At 34.0% G+C, this 18,253-nt stretch overlaps 1 protein-coding gene across 1 annotated transcript; it reads right to left on the bottom strand.

The window, feature by feature from the left end:
• Positions 1 to 751: 751 nt before the first annotated feature.
• On the bottom strand, positions 752 to 5,198 carry LOC110111736 (3-ketoacyl-CoA synthase 6-like). The gene is made up of 2 exons (XM_028694834.1): positions 4,622 to 5,198; positions 752 to 1,853 (listed from the first exon to the last, which is right to left on the bottom strand). Exons 1-2 carry the CDS (start codon positions 5,192 to 5,194, stop codon positions 1,083 to 1,085), a joined length of 1,344 nt encoding a protein of 447 aa, XP_028550667.1. The 5' UTR covers positions 5,195 to 5,198; the 3' UTR covers positions 752 to 1,082.
• Between the last annotated feature and the right edge of the window lie 13,055 nt (positions 5,199 to 18,253).

Here is an 18,253-nt window from a genome sequence, read left to right as displayed (position 1 = left end):
TAAATCAACAACGTCGGTAACCCACGGTGAGATGAAATACGCAAATCCGGAAAAGGAACCGAAGACGAAGAAGCCCCAGACAAAGCTTCCTTAAACAAAAGATCGAGCCGGAGAAGCTCCATTCAAAAAAAAACGCGGTCGCGAAGCCAGTTCGCCATAAAGACCCACAAAGAAAAAAAAAACAAGGAAAACTAGAGAGAAGAAGCTTCCTTGAGGTGGTAGGCATCCTCGCAGCGAAAGGCGGAGAAGGGTGAAAAACCCTAGCAGAGCGAAGCGACCAGACATTTTTTTACCCCTGCACTGTATTGAGCTTAACAAATTATATTCTCCTTTTTTTTATAATAATTTTAAAATACAATCAAAGTTAAAATTTACTCTATTTATTTTAATAAGCTCCATTCAAATAAAAAATCAATCATATTTCCAAATAATCTTAAGTTTTCAAACTAAACTCGTATTCCAAACAACAATTGCATTATTGACTATGATATTTCTATTAATATTTTAATAATAAATGATAAATCATAAAATACATAATTTTCAAACTAAAAATCAGAAATCTTTTTTACATTAAGCTAAATTTGGCTCAACTGAACTTGATTAAGATTTCGTTTGGGACAGCTTTAGACCGTCTTTTTTTCATGTTTTTAAGAAAATTTTTAACAAAAAATAGCTTTATAAAATAGTAAGAAAATTGTCTCAAACAAAACCTAAAAATAGAAACGAAACAAACATACAAATATATTGCTGAATGCTTCATTCCACTAATAAAACATTTTAAAAATAAAAATCTGATAGTCTTATTTGATATAAGACAACAACAACAATATAAATATATAATACCAATACAACATTAATTAAAGTCTTAAAGATCCCCTATCCAATTACCAATTGAATACAGTAATACATTTCTTCCTTGATAACACAAAGAATAATTATTTAAAAACTAACAAGGCCCTCCTCCTCCAGTCCTCCCCCTTTGAAATCCTCATTAATTACCAAATTAATTAACCCCACAGCACTTACTGTACTGTACCGTGCATTACTCCGATAAGAAATCGCGTTGTGAAACTCGCTTACAATCAGCAACAAACAGGATACCTATGAACGCAATCCGCCCAAGCCCCTCCTCCTTCCTTGGCATCCACATCTCTAATGCACCTCCACACCGCGCTGTTACACTTGAAGCCACCGCCAAGCCCCAGTTGCCAGATCCTATCTCCTTTCCTCACCCTCCCCTTCGCCTCCGTATACCCCAAACCATACCACACCGAACTGCTCGACGTATTGCCAAACCTATGCAGAGACATTCTCGTCGCTTCCACTTCCTCGTCTCTCAACTCCAACACCTTCTGCAAGCCATCCACCACCGCCTTCCCGCCGGCGTGCAAGCAGAAATGGTCGAACGCGCGTCGGAATTCGGGCACGAAAGTTGGCGCGGGAGAGACCGATTTCTTGTTGGAGCGTTGGAGAAGAAAGGAGAGGTAGCGGAGTTTTTCGGATAAGGGGAGGACGAGAGGACAGAGAGTGGCGAAATGGAGTTCGAGTGCTTTGGAGGCGACGTCGACGACTTGTTTGGAGAGGGAGATGCCGAGATGTCCGGCGTCGTCTTCTTCCATCCAGAGGCAACGGTAGGCGCGGTCGTCGGAGGCGAGGTGGGTGCGGATGACGTGTATGAGTTGGTATTTGGAGCGGGGGCGGTGGGAAGGGGAGGCGGAGAGGAGGATGGCGGCGCCGCCGAGGCGGAAGAGGCAGTTGGGAATAAGCATGGAGCGGAGCTTGCCTTGGTACCAGCTTGGGGAAGTGATGATTTCGGTGGAGACTACTAGAGCCAGGCCCTTGTTTGGGTTCGCCTGCGTTCATAAATGTGTATCAGTGCTGTTTCGGTTGTGTACAGAAAAATTAATTATGAATTTCAAGTAGAGAAAAAATAATTATTCAAATAATTATTATAATTTTTTGCAAAATTGAAATAAATAACTATTAAAATGCAAATCATATAAGAAATTTCTCTTAATATATATATATATATATATATATATTCCACTTTCAATTGGCATGAGCACATAGGGTTAGAAATTCTTTATATTTTTATTTAATTTTTAATTTAAATGAAATATATTAAAACAGTTATAGTCTGAAGTATATAAGTCAGAATAGTATTGGATGATTTAGACATCCAAAAAGGTAAAAATAATAAGGTTAAAATAGGAGAAATTCTTTGGTTCAAAATATTCTTAATAATGTATGATCAAATTTTTGAACTATAAAATAAAATTTAAATCATATAAATATACAAATAATAATTTAAAATTTAAGTGATTTTTGCTTATATTTGACAAAAATATTTATCTATTTAGAGCACAAAATTTTTATCTAGTGTAAGAAAAAAACTATTTAAATAAGTTATATATTAAATATTTAAATATTAAATAAATATATGTAGATCTTTGATATATATTTACAAAAGATTTTTTGTATGCATTTAAATCCCTTAAAAATGATAGATTTATCAGACGAAAAAAATCTAAATATTATTATTTTATTTTCTTTTAAATGAAATAATAATTCCAGCCAGACACAAGAATTAAGAAATTCAGAATTTAAAAATAAAAAAAGTACAATTAGCCAATCTTGCCGTGAGGACTGAGAGGACCACTCGTTATATGTTCTGCACTATTCTCCCATTTAAAATTTCCACAAAAAGTTAGAATTGAATACCCCATTAAATGCAATTTATATTTGCACCCACCCTTTATCCTAATTAATCATTGGAGCAAATTAAAGTGATATATAATTATACAAAGTTGACCATAAGATTTAGGTTTCATTTAGGACAACTTTGCTGTTATTTTTTAAAGAAACTTTTTTGCATAAAAAAAAATTTAACTTAAAAAAAAAACTATTTTAAGAAGCAGCAAAAAAGTTGTCCCAAACGAAAACCTAATGCAACAAACTCTTTATATATATCATTTATAATAATTTTTAAGACCGTTTTAACTGTAATTATATAAAAAATATTCTAACATAATTATTTTCTTTAATAATTATTTTATTTTATAATATTTATTAAAAATTTAAGTAGTTGATTATAAAGTTTTTTTAAAAATCAATTCTAAATACTAATAAAATAAACATAAATTAATATGCTCAATGTGCATCAACATGAAAAAAAAATACCTAAGAATGATCATACTATAGACTTAAGCCTTTAAATTTGCATAAATATTATACATAAATTACATCAAGATATCCTGACATAAATATTTTAAAAAAAATAATCAATTAAGATAGCTATCTAACCACCTGAGTGATATTAATTGTACATAAATACACTAAAAAATTAATTTGTTTCATTAGATAGAATTTATTTAAAAATTAAGATTTTGGAAAAATAGTGAGCCTTACTTATAGTTATTATTATTATAGAAAATAAATTAATATTCTTAAATTTTAATCAACATAGAAAAAACAGTCTAGAAGTGGTCACAGTCTAATTAACAATTAATTATTTTGTGCGGTCCAGAGGCCAATCATAATGTGTTATGTCACCCTTCGCTCGGTACTGCTCGTACAACTACTCTGGTACCGCAGCGTACTACTGATGTGATTTATTCTAGTTGTCTCTCTACGACGTTATACATCCGGCCTCCGCACATAATAATTTTCTCATCAGCAGCCAGACTGATCTAAATTGTATATAAATACACAAAGGCATACTATAAATGTTTTATTAATATTTAGTATGTATGCTAATTTTTTCTTAGATATATATATATATATATATATATATATATATATATTTATTAAAAAATAAATAATGTTATCACTTATCAAACAAAATGCTAAATATCTATTATGAGCACAAGATGGCGATATTCCGAAGCCACAATTAGACAGTTACATATGTAGAAATATTAAGATATTTCGAATTAAATCCAAGTCATAAATGAATATGTATTTATGTAATTTATATTTCAAAATAAGAATTTATTTTGTAATTTAAAATAAATATGTAAAATTTGTCTTAACTCTTTATTTAAATAAAATAAAAATATTAAAATCTTTTGAAAATATTTCTAATTTTAAAATTTATCTAATTTTTAAATTAATATATAAATCATAATAAACTAAGCAAAAAGTTTAATCCCATGAAAAAAAAAAACCAATGAACTATATATTACAGTTATATTTATACTAATCTTAAGATAAATCTAATATTTTTTAAATTTATTCTAATATAATTTAAATAATGATAAAATATTACAGAAAAACCATCAAAATTGTTGTTAAATGGGAAAGAAAACAGTCATCTTTTCATTATAACTACTGAAACTTTGTGTAAATGTAACTAATCTTAACATTAAGGCGACAAAAGAGAGGATTTTAAGCATATCTGGCTATGCTTAAATAAATTCATATCAAATTAAACTTTATTTAGCAGTATATAATTACATATATTTTTTCTCCTTGAAATAAATGTGTGTACAGTCCAAAATTAAATAAAATTCAAATTATTTTTAAGAATTTATTTGAAAAAGCATGCCCTAAAATTTTGAAAAAATAACGACTACAGTATAACAGAAATTAAAAATAAATTAATTTTAGCAGTAAAACTTACAATCAAGAGATCCCTTGCAAGGCCAATGGAAATCGGCCCTGAGCTGCATCCCATGCTCGCAAGACTGTAGCTCCGAATGTCGCTTCTGAGCTTATACCGGTTGACAACCATGGAGGTCAAAGACGGCACAGGATAAAAGCTGTTGCTGTTGATGACGAGAACGCCAATATCGAGGGGGTCAACGCCAGTCTTCTTCAGCAAATCATCGATGGCGGAGAAGATCACCAGCTCAGCCTCGTCGCGGGATCCGCTCATCGTCGGCCTGGGAGATGGTTCTATATAGTGAGCGCCGACGGGGAGAGCCGTTTCCTCACCAAGGCCGGATTTTTCGAGGACTCGGACGAGGAAAGAAGCGATTTCCTCGCCGACGATAAAGCGGGCGTGCTCGGCGAAGGCGGCGTAGGGGACGCGGTAGTTTTGAGGGGGCTTGAAGCAGGCGAAGTCGAGGAGGAAGATTGGCGGCCGGCGGTGGCGGAATTGCCGGAAAGTGAGGTAGGCGGCGGCGAGGATGATGAGGGAGGAGAGGAGTGTGGTGGTGGAGTAGTCGAGGTAGGAAGGGAGAGAGTACTCCATGGTTTTAGTGTGGGTGTGAGTTGGGGATGGAGAGTGTGATGAATTTATAGGCAATGTAGATATATTTTTAACTTTGTGGCCTTTGCTTATTTATTTATTGTTTTTTTTTTCTTTTTAATATTAAGGTGATATATTAATAATGAATGTTGTTTAGTCATCTTAATCATTGTTAGTTATTTAATTTTGTTTAATTGTAATGTTTATATTGTTTTGGACAACGCGATGAATTAGGGGTAATTAAAGTACAACTGAGTTGACAGCGACATGAACCAAAAAATATTAAAAAAAATAGGTGAGAACGGTTATTTACTATTTATTTTTAAATTTATCTTCCTCTGAGCCTTTATGGTGTAATTTTAATCATTTATCTTATCCTTTCATCAGACCAATTTATAATATTTTAATATATAAGATATTTTATTGATATATAAATAATAAATAACTATATATATTATTTATTAAGTTAGAGTTCTACTTGCGAAAGCTTCCTTACCGATTTCTTATTGATACGTCACCAAAAAATAATCTCGATCAAGCATTTTTTTATTTTAGGATAGTAATTAATATATTATTTTACTTTTTTTGAGATTTACAACATATCACTTTATTTTATGATAGTTTAATATAATCTAACATGCCAAAACATTTAATAAATTACATGCCTACCACTCTAGAATAAAATAGAGTGGCATAAAAGAATATTAGTTTATAAGTGTTGCAGTCCAGGGGTTTCGCAGACAAAGTAAGAGAAATATCATATTTACGCTTAGCTATTGTTACGAAATATCCGGCATGCAATCTAAATAAGTGAAGGAGGTCTAGCATTTATGAGACACCGAGATTTTTACGTGGAAAACCCCTTGATAATAATGGGGGAAAAACCACGTTGTCTTAGCCAGTGACATGATCCACTGTATTACAGTCAGATTACAAATGAGACCATTCTTTAGGGAGAAGGCCTTACTATGATATACATCTTATTTGAGTACATTTACATGATGTAAATTACAATTAGATCACTGATTGACATGTTCGTTTGGTCTGGAGGACCGTAGTTGGCGGGCAACAGAGAATCGTGGAAAAGACTGTAGGTTGGCGGGCGACGTAAGTCAGGAAGAACCGTAGTGCGGCGGGCGACAGAGGTCGGAAAAGACTGATATCGGTGGTGGCGACGTATGTCAGAGAGGACGGTAGTCGGTTTGGCAAGTATATGTCAGAGAACGTTAAAAGAAATCGGTTAGGCAACGAATATGTCAGAGAGGACCATAGTCGGATTGGCGACGTGATATTTTCAGGAGGACCCATAGTCGATGTTGGAGGACAGGAGCTAGGTGTAAGGACTGTAGTCGGCTGGCGGAGCGTAAAGCAAGGTGGACCGTAGCGGCAGGCGACGAGGTAGGACTGTAGTCTGACGATCGAAGATCAGAAAGGACAGCGACAGGTAGAGTATCCGAACAATGGAAAGAAAGTTCCATCTTCGCGTAGAGCGTTTCCAGCGAAATCCCGATAACCGTAGAAGTCCTGACGTCGGGTGAAAAACTTGAGCGAAGAAGTGAAGGATCCGACGTTAGGTGTAGAAGTCCACGTCTTGTTGGTGGCAGAGGAGAACTCCAGGTCTCACTTGGGTCGAAAGTATTCGACGTCAGGAGGAACATTTGTCGTTAAAATGAGAAGAATTCCACATCCCGGGAAGTTGGAAGAATTTTGGCGTTCTTCCAAATATCCGCAGAGATCCCGACAGTGTTCGGGCGAAGGCAAGAAGAGACTCACGGCGGTGCAATCGAGGAGGAGCTTACTTTCTTCTCCTCCTTCTCTCTCTTCTTTCTCTTCCCTTGAGTCCACTTTGGTGTAGACTGAGGCTATACTTTATAGTTTTTCTGGAGGTGACATAGCCCGTAATAGGCGTTGAGATTCAGGGCGAATTGGGGAGTTTTTTGAAATGGCGGCCATATCGAATCCTTGATCATGCCACCGTTTTGTATGGGCATTGAAGCCTTAATTGATGTCGGAATTTCCGATCATGACTTGCGTTGGATTCGTCTTCGTCGAAGGCGTTCGATTCGAGTATAAGGTCGTCAAAATTGGATAACCGTTTGGTAAACTTAAATTGCGGTTTGAACCTTGATTCAACAGCGCTTTGAGCCCTTGAATTCGAACTCAGTGGGCTGGATTGGGTTTACTGGTGTCGTTGGGTTCTGTATTCCGAAGACCGACTCAGTTTTTGAATATAAGCTGCGCTGAAAATCGAGTTTGGGAGCTTTAACAATTGAATTTTTGAAGTTTCCAACTAGCTTTTGCCTCAAGATTCGTGCCCGATCAAGATAATTATTGTCTGATGTATCAATAAGATTGTATGAATGGTAGAAATAAATTATATGAGTGATATATTTTATATTAAAATTGTATATGGATTATAGACATGTAATATTAATGTTTTGGATGTTAGATATATAAATAGCATGAAATGAAGTGGTATGTATGTAAATTTCTCCATTTTTTTGCTATTTTTATAGTTTTTTAAATTTTTATAATGAAAAATTATTATTTTTAAAACTAAGACTTCATTTGGGACTACTTCTTTACTATTTTTTAAAACAAAATTTTAGTACAAAAATTTTATATTTTATCCCAAACGAAGCCTGAAATAGCTAAGGCTACTTTTGGAACAACTTTCTTACTAATTTGTATTTTAAACAACAACTACAACTTTTATTTGGCTATTATATTTTATTGACTTAAAAAAAATTATACTGAAAAGCTAATTTTACTTCAACTTTAAAAATTTCACAGTCGCCATCTTTACTTTGCTGCTGTAGCTATTCCAAGCAAGAGACATTTAATTAACGTGCTCCAGCACGGATTGAGAAAGTGAAAAAAAATTCTCTCCATTATTGTCCTTCTCCTTTACCTCATCAGTCTTGCTGTTCACTTTAATGAAATTCTCCAAAAAATATTACCAGAATTTTATTACCCTGAAGAAAATAATCTCTGTACAGTGAACAGTGCACGAATCTCCCCACGAAACAGGAAAATATTTTCATATAAGGCTTGCGCATATGCGAGCGCTGTTATGTAACGCGTACGCGGTACGCTGAACTTATGCGTTCTGGAAGCTTTTGCGTTCTAGAAGCTTATAAAACTCTGTTAAAAATTAAATAAGGAAGCTGCTTGTACAGTTGTACATGTAGATAGATCTGCCAATTTTTATTAATTAAACTATATTGAGAAGAAGTTATCGATCTATCTCGTCAGCTCTGCATGTATGGAGCACATGGAGTTGCTTCCTCACTGATTGACATCTATTCAATGCTTTCACAACTTAATTACTGTGTTCGATCATACTGTAAGATTCATTCGTATGAGAGTACTCTTCCACTTTGGTAAAAGCCAAGAATAAGAGCTAAAATTTTGTTAGGACTTTTAACATTGATAGAGTGTTGGAAATAGTGGAAGGTGAAAGTAAAATTCATTGCATATGCATCTCTTGATGTCTAATCATATTGAAGATTTAGTTGGAATTGTTTCTGAATTTATTGAAATACGGATATGGGATTTTCAACTTTTCATGCTTCAATTGTCACTGTTGAGAAGAAGGGATACAGATAGAGAGAGATAAGTTTTTTTAGACAATTTTCTTATTGTTTTATAAATAAATTTTTCAGTATAAAAAAATTTTGAAGCAAAAATTTTTGAACTAAAAAGCTGCTTTAAAAAGCTATCTCAAATGAAGTCTAAGAGGAAATATTTTATTTACTAAAGAAATGATTGGAGCAAAAATAAGAATTAGACTTTTAGATTGAGGACTATAACCATTTATTTTTAAATGCATTTAATTTATTGTAGCCCGTTATAAATATAAAATAGAATGCATGATCTATACTTATAATAAATTGTTTAATATTTATTTGGGACTCATTAAGAATTTTCTAATAGAAAGATGATAATTATGTAAATATAGAAAATCCTAATATTAAACAAAAAAAGTATTCCTACTTGTCTATGTATTTCTCTATCATGCACATAATCTTATTCTTATGGGTTTTATTAGGTAGCGGACGCATCGTGACGAAGGTGTTCCCTCTCGGGAGCAAATCCCTCAAATGACTCGTTCAGGACCAACATAGGAACTTTCCCAAGAGAACGCCGGGTGCTAATCGCTCACATCAACCAAAGAGCTCGTCCTCTATTGCACGACCAGGAAGTTCCTCACAAAACAAACGGATTGCCACTCATCTTAATCAGGTCCTCATCCCCCGAGCTTGCCAACTCATCTATAAGCAAGCGCCTACCACAAGGGTTCCACACTCATTGACCGACCTATGCCACTCGGCGACCTGATGAGATGACTCGCCAGCTACCAACCCACCTCCTCTCAAAACTCATCCACAAACTCGCCCTACGCCTACGAACATCTCATGAGCTCACCTGATGAGAGACATCTCACATGAACGTTGACTTTACCCTTTTAGAATCAATTATGAGGGGACATGTGTCATAGATTAACATGTAACATTGTATGGGCATTGTGTGCAGCATATACTTTTATTTTTATTTTTATATATAGCCTTACTTCTAGGCCTCTAAAATCCTATAAAATAAGGGGCGATGAGGAACAATATTAAGATAGTGGAGATTTTGTTAGCTTACTCTCATCCTCTGTACTCTCTCTGCTCTCTATTCTCACAAATAGGTTAATGGATTACTAAACATATATGTTAGTAAAGTCGGGTATTATTTAGCAGACAAATTTGGATTCATGAACATTGTATATTTAGAGCTAGAGATAATGAAATTAGTGCATTCAATATTCCTTCTCGAACATAGTCGAGTTAGAGCTAATTCATAGATGCCTTTTCTGGAGTATGGGCCACTTGAAAGTTTTGATGAATTTATACTTGTAGTTTTCAAAATGTAGACATTTTTAGACCGTTATCAATAAATAACTTTTTGAATTTAATTCAGATTCTCAGGATAATATTTGGTCGCTAAGTATTTAAAATACATTCATATCTAAAATAGATTATAAATTAAATGCACAACACATATTTTTTTAAAATAATATTTTGTTGAATGTAAAATAAACCAATCACATTCATTTTTTATATTTAGTTGATTGTAAAGCGAAATAAATTCTAAGGCACGGACATATTGTCGGTGCGAAAAATGTTGGCACAACTGTGGGGTCACATGTGTGCGTAGGTCTAGGATTGCACATGCATATGGTGAAGTAGTGTTGCCTGCAACTAGGTGAGCAAACAAGTACAATGGTACGTGATCGCTGACGTAAAGTTTCTTGTTGTGGGATCGGATTGTAAGCCTGTGTGACATGGCAACAAGGTCTCTGACAGCTTATCGAGCCATGCGGGGACGACGGTTGCATATGAGTGCTCTATTTTGAATTTGTAAGATATAAATTCATCCCATATTTATATTATTTCAAATCAATGTTAAAAAAATCAAACCCTATCATCGTTTTTTTTTTTTATCTTACTTCATATTCTAATAGTTAAAAAAAATAATAAAAAACCCTAAAAAATCTTGATAAGCTAGCCCACACGTGACCATTGACAGAGGTGAAGGTCTTATCATTAAAACCTTTATTTATTATTATAACAACCACCGGCTAACCAATCTAACTACCACTTAAGGCCCTATTTATCTCGCGTTACTGCACGCTGCCCTGCTTTTGCCAGCTGCGACGCGTCCTTCAGATCCCAATCATCTTGTTCCATGCAAAATCTGTCTTTTAGATCAATAATAAAAAAACTCTTTTAACAGATTTTTTATTTGTTCTTTTGTTTTTTTCCAAGAAGAAAGTTAATTACAAATATACCGACCAAATTGAAATCTAATTAATGAATAGATAATGAATTCCTTTTAGGGTGTCTTATTAAATAAAAGGCAACTAGTGTCATTATCACTAAACCGCCAGGAGAGATCTGAGAACAGCTTGTTTGAGTAGGGTTGTCAAAATCGGATCACAGGTTGTATTCGGGTTCAATCCGGAACTAACCTGATACTAGTTGGCTCGACCCGAACACGACCCACTTTAGACCCGGGTCAATCCGACACGACCCACTAGCCTGTCGTCATCTTTACTTTCAATCCAATAAAAAAAACGGCGAGTTGAACGTCGTCGAAGGAGGCGCTGGCTGCCTTCGCAAATCGCAATGAGCGATGCAAGAACGAACATCGTCGTCTTTACTTCCGATCCAACAAAAAATAGTAAGCTCGCTTAACAGTCGTGACATCCTAATTCCACCCCAATAGATAGGAGGACCGTCGTCGAAGAGCCAAGGAGGAAAGTCTCCAATAGAAAGGAACGTCCCCTCTTCTCCTCCGCTGTTGCCCGTTCGAAGGAGCACAGGAATCATCGTAAGTCCATGTCAATTTGTTAGCGGTTACCCGGTCCCAACCTGATTTTCAAACGGATCCAAATTTTGTACCCAAGCTGCAACCGTTTTGTCAAAGGTAACCCTAACACCGAAATTTTTTAGGCCAGATTTTTGAGTGTGTCAAATAGTACATCCCAGAGACCCACGAACCCTAACCTATAAATTCGCGGTCAAGTTTTTGTTTAGTCAAATATTGCCAAGAACTTCCGAGTTAACATCCTTCTGATTTCCCTCCTCTTGCAGCATTCATCTTTCATCCCTCCATCATTCATGGTCAATTTTAGTAATATTTCCTTATTTTCATCATGTTATGATAGTGATGTATATTGTCTCTGCATGTGGATCCTTGCTCTGAATATATTCTCTTTGTTCTCAAGCGAGTGCCATAAACGGATCTTTAAGGGCAATTATCGTGGGCGGTATGTAAGAGGCGAGTCCCTAGATTGACGCGAGCATCCATATCAAATTTCTTAAGCTGAATGAGTTTCATTTGTATTGAAATTTTGTGAACGAATTACTGCGCAAATAGCATATACAAGATATACTTAAAAACAATCATCTTATTAAAGCATTGCATCATTTTACATGAAAATAAAAAAAAACACCTTCATTATTAAATTAAATGACTAAATAAAACTCTAGAGAAACCTATGATGTCAAACCTCATAACAATACATTATCACTTGCGGAGTTAAGTAACATCATATCTTCAAAGAATTGATGTACTTGATTCAATTAATAATTAGTTGGTGCTTGACTAAATTGTTGATCATATTTATATAAGTTGACCAAATGTAAATGAAAGAGAAAAATACAATAGATCTAAATCACCCTTCTTTCTAAAATAACTGAGACAGATACTGCTAATTAAGCATAGACATGTACAAGTATCATACATTAAGTCATTCCAACTAAAATATTGCACCTTTTTGTGAATCCCTCCCAATAATTAAAATTTTATTTTTCTAAGTAATTTATTAATTAAAATAAAAGGGGGGAAAAAAAAAAAACTTAGCAGAGCACTTATGAAGTCAAACTCCTGGAATAATTAATTGAACTTTTACCCTACACACGTTACATCATATCGACAATTATTAGATGATTATTCAATTAAGTAAGTAGTGTTAGGTGAAATTAAATTTTATCTTCATTGTTATTGAAAAGTTAAACAAAAAGTAACAAAAATAAAGATAATTATATTTAAAATTACTTCATTATTTCCTTTGAATTTGAAGATATACTATTAATTCAAAAGCATCATATGTGAAAAATAAATCAATTTCCTATTAATTAATTAGTTTTCTAAATTGAAATTTAATTAATTTAATTAGAGCCAAATTTCGGTGGTAGATCTGGTTTATTGATAAATCTAAAGCTACAATAGGGGCATCAAACGGTTGACAGTCAGTTCCCGCGATTAGCCTTAAATCTAAGACTAATAACCCAGCCTGTGTTTATAAAAGTCAATAATATGACTTAAACTTGATCAGCTAGCAAACTCAAATGACCCGACTCCCCATTATCTTCTTGTTAGTTTTTTATAACCTAAAATAAAATGGTCTAGGAATCTGCTCCAAAAATAAAAACCAATTATTATCGCCACATAGAAAAAAAAAAGAGAAAAAAAATCATTGTCGAGTCAAATATTGAGTTTAGAGTCAATCTACCCGACTGATTAATAAAAACATTCGAAAAACCTAACTTAATAGTTATCAACGCATGTCAACCCGAACAAATTTTGGGATCGGCTTCGAGCCGGTTGAATGTGTTAGACTACAAAACAGCATTCATGGTGCCCACTACTCTGAGCCGGATACAACAACAATCATCAACCGTCTCGTAGAAAATCCATCCAAACGAATTTATGTCTGCACTACTCTCTAATATGAAAAGAATGCACTGTAGCGTTTAGGAAAGAATGTTGAACCTACTCCTTTTTCTTGCTAAACGTCTCTTGTCCCTGCCAACTTTTCCGTTGATGCGATTCTTTCATGGTTATCAGAATGCTAATGCTCTACACTTTCTTCTCACTGATTTGGGGTTTTTCCTGGGAACGCGAGTCTCCAGCACCCAATCGGCTTCAGAATCGACTTCTCCCTCTCGGCATCAATAGGTTAGAATTGACTATCCATCTGCCCTTTAAATTCGGAGTCCAACATCAAGCACATCGTCACTATCCAGCTAACAATGAAACTACGCCATTGGAGATCTAGCGCTCCAACTTCTCCGCTAATAGATTCCAAATAATACCTAATGGTACTCAGCAGAAGCCGCTCGATATCAGTACATATTAGCCTCTATGGAGGCTTCTAGATCAAACCTCATCTCGGCTCTCTTTTCTACTGTCTCAAGCCCAACTATATACCTCTATATCCTGAACTTGTCTTCATCTCATAAATCGGCAAAACGTTGGAAACTGCTATCAGCCCACCCAACCGTCTTGAGAGTTAGCCAAACTCAAAAAATGCCACTACACCAATTCACCATGGGAGACAGCTCAATGCAACTGTATCTTCACCCAATCAAAAGCTAGTCGATAACATTGCCGTCTACTTCTTGTGTAGACCACCACACTCATCACCATTATATCTCAATGGGCTTCATCGCCCAACATACCAACTCCATTATCACATCTCATTCGAACCTTCAAACTGCCTATAAGTCTACATTCTTTACACTACAAAGTAGTGAGGAATATAACAATCAAACAAGCACTCAAGACACTCATTGTCCAAAGAACAATACCGCCTTCTACAGCAGCTCTCGCCCCAACAACAGCAGAGGAATTCCTCCCAAAACTTATCGTCTCAGTGTGCAGAGGACTCCAACCCTCGAAACAATAGCCCTGCAGGCCAACTATTAACTCGCAGCTATGCCGCCAATTTGCACGATCTGTAACAAGCGGACATATTGTGCACATTGTTGGCCATAGAGCATCATAAAAAAACTACACAACCCAACCTCCGGTGCGAGCTCTCCATGTCATCACCATCCTCAAACCGATAGTGCTCTACTCCGAGGCCTGTCTTCACCTTACAGCAGATGCTATCACTTAAATCAACCACCCCTACCAAGGTCAGACTCGATTTCATGCGAAATGAGTACGCAGCCCTCATAATAGAACACCACGACGACATTCTTCCCTAACACAATCCAACCGTAAGTGCTATCCCGCAAAAACCTTCTTCAGTTCTTGCCATTATCTCATAATCACTTTCCATTCATAAGATAACATCAACAATAAACTGCTTCATCTTCTTTGACTCATATGTTTCAAATCAAGATCTCTAGGGCAACCAAATCCCTTCCTGTGTTGGCCACGACGGTCTCTATCCGCATATGTAACTCGTCCATCTCACTTACTCAAATCTCAAGTACAGCCAAATAACTCCACACAAGCTTAGCTATGCTCGGCTAGGCCAGTCCACCATCAACTATATTTATAATACACTTTAGCCCAAATTAGTTTCGTCTATCAATTAATCTCCCGTTACTTCATAGATTTAGACAAATTTAATAAAAAATATTGCCAAGAGCCATAATACTATCCCTTTCCTCAATATATCAAAACAATGTAACAACTCCTTAATGCCTATCCATTCAATTTTGGGGGCCCCGCACCTTACCTTCACTACTGTTACAAATATATTTACTTCATAAACGATCATACCAGATTTTGGTTGCCTTTATCTACTGACTCCAAAGGAGAAACATTTTCCCAAAATTTCATAATTCTTCAACTCATTCAAAATCAATTTTAAAACCAAAATAAAAAACACTCTGTCGATGTGGTGGGAATACATGCATAAAAACCCATTTCAAACATTTCTCTCCAAGGAATGTATACTCGATCATTCATTTCGTCACACCCTGAGCAAATGCCTTGCCGAATGCAAACATCATTCATCTCCTGGACAAAACTTGAACACTTCACTCTCTGCTTCACCTACCCTCATTCCTTCTGGGCTGAGCATTGCTTAACTACGTAACTACTATAACGTAACATATTACCCACAAAAGCATCCCAACTTCAAATTCCCTCCAACTCCTCACAATCCCCTCCCATCCTACCACATCTCTGTACCTTTGTTTCTTGCTTCTCATGCTCAGAGCTCCAAAACACCCACAAGCTGTCATCCATGCTTCCCTTGAAGTATTTATACTTTCTCCTACTCACAAAAAACTCAAATGCTTGAATCGTCTCAACAACAAAACTTACATCTCTCGACATGCAATCTTTACAAAAGCATATTTTCTATCAAACAAATCCTATGAATTACCTACCCCACAACCAATCGATTATACTTCCCACTTACTCTACTTCCAATATTACCATTTCACTCACCCAGACCTCAAGCAACATATCTGATATATATATATATAATATAGATATATATATATATATTAATATATATAATTATATATATATATATATTAATATATATATTATAATATATATATATCTTATAATATATATATAATATAATATATTAATTTTAAAATAATTTTAATGATTAATATTTATTTATGATTTGAGAAAAAATTCTAATTTAAAACTTTATCTCTAAATACATTCAACAATTAAAATCACATCAAATAAGTAAGAAAGTTAGCAATGCTATAGACCACAACCTAAACACTTTTCAAATGCATTAAGTTAGTTAATGAAACAATTTAACAATAATGTTCATTGAAAAAGCATTTTACCTAACTTCTTACCTCATATGAATTGGCCTTAATTGTTGAGGGATTTATAGATGAATTTGTAAATAAAAAAAAATCTTACTTCAAATTTAGTTAAAATGAATATTGGTAAATTAATTTAAATAGCCTATAATATATATTTTTATTTCATTATATATATTATATTATTAAAAATTAATTAATGTATGCTTAAACTGTTTATGTGTCTGAGATTTAAGTTAAAATTCTAGTTGGAAATTAAAAAACATATATTAATTACTTGCTTCAATATATTCAATATTCTTTCTTATTTGAAAAACTTTTATAATGAGCGCGAAGCAAATTTGGAGTGCACATCTATCATAGCAATATTATTTATATATATTACAAATTAAATGCTCTCTTGTTAGCAAAGCCTTTATGTCAAGAGACTATATGATTTAAAGAGCTTACTTTAATTTAGCTAAGATTGATTGGTGTATTGAACCATGTTCTTACAATCAATTATATTAGAATAATTTTTGTCTTTTATAGATGTTTGATGCTATGGGCATACTATATCTATAAATCTTGAATGAACTTAAATTCAATGCTTTTGGAAAGGATTTAGGTTGTTCTACTTATATCATGCCTAACTTTCTTAACTTATTTGAGTTGCATGTAATGCCTAACTTCTTGAATTAGTTTCAATGCTTTTGAAAAGCATTTAGGTTCTTACTCTTATATATTATACTTATTTCAGAATATTGGCTTCGTTGGGCGCTTTTATTGCCTTAAAGCAATTTTAGATATAAAAATTTTAATTTCTGTACTAAAAAATTGTTTTAAGAAGCAGTAAAGAAAGTATCTCTCAACAAGCCTTTAGACTTCTAGAATACTTTTTCACTATTTTCTTAAGTAATTATAAGCCACAAACTTTTATTTAGCTGCTCAGAAAGTATTAAAAAAAACTTTTCAATTTGAAGCCTAAATTAATAATTATAAAATTTTACCTGAATAATTTATTAATTTTTAATTTTAATATCGTGACAGATAAAAAGAAAAATGAATATTAGAAAAAAAAATGAACAAAACTTCTGCCGTTAATTGAGTATTTCAACAAAAGAGAAAAAATAGTGAGCAAATAATAATTACAGATTGCTAAAATTTCTTACCACTTGTTGATAAATATATTCTTTGCTTATTCAAGAGAGCTCCCTCCTTTAGTGATATGAGGATTCTAGTTTTACAGAGAGCCTCCCTCAGATATCTTCTTATGTCAAAGGTTATCTAATTAGCAATATTAATTTAAATAAATTTGATCATATAAGCATCTTTTTCAATATATAGTAGGTAATTACATAAACAATTAGTTTTCGTTGGGGACGGGGGAGGAAAAAGTTTTTTATGCTTTCTAAAACGAGTTTTAATACAATTTTTTTTAATTTATATTAAAACACCGTTTAGAAGCCATATAAAGTAAAGCCGTACCGAAACGAAGCCTTAATCTCATATTTTATATCGATTCACTCTCACTAAGCTAAGACACCAATTATTAGAATAATTATTGTTAATATAAAGTATTTTTATATGACGAGTGTAAGAATGCTTAAACGAACACAAAGAGATTAAGGTTTTGTTGGATGGCTTTCTTTACTGCTTTTTAAATAGCTTCTTAGTGAGAAAGCTGCTTAAGAACAGTAAGAAGAAATCGTCACAAAGGAAGCCTATAAAAAGAAGCAAAGTTTAAATTTGTACCAAAAATAATCACACAAACCACAATATAAGACACAATCTTCTCTAAATCTCACAAAAGAGATCTAAATCTATTACGCCAAAAAAAAAAGAGTTTAAATATCTTGTAAAAATACAAGCTAAGTCCAAAGTTCATATCGCATCACGAAGAAAGTCTAATTCATTAATATTAAAGAAAATTGTGTTCATGTGTTTTAAGTATTTTAGGCTAAAGAGATACTATGAGTGGTGTAGGATGAAAAGTTTT

Source organism: Dendrobium catenatum, unplaced genomic scaffold (assembly GCF_001605985.2).
Source record: "Dendrobium catenatum unplaced genomic scaffold, ASM160598v2 fragScaff_scaffold_575, whole genome shotgun sequence".
NCBI lineage: Eukaryota > Viridiplantae > Streptophyta > Magnoliopsida > Asparagales > Orchidaceae > Dendrobium > Dendrobium catenatum.
The sequence above is the reverse complement of the archived record's forward strand: the minus strand, read 5'-3'. Positions and strand labels throughout refer to the sequence as shown.

Coding starts and splice junctions, on each gene's coding strand:
- LOC110111736 (XM_028694834.1), bottom strand. CDS start 5,194: ATGGAGTACTCTCTCCCTTCCTACCTCGACTACTCCACCACCACACTC. Junction 1,854..4,621: donor TTGCAAGGGATCTCTTGATT/GTAAGTTTTACT, acceptor TTATGAACGCAG/GCGAACCCAAACAAGGGCCT.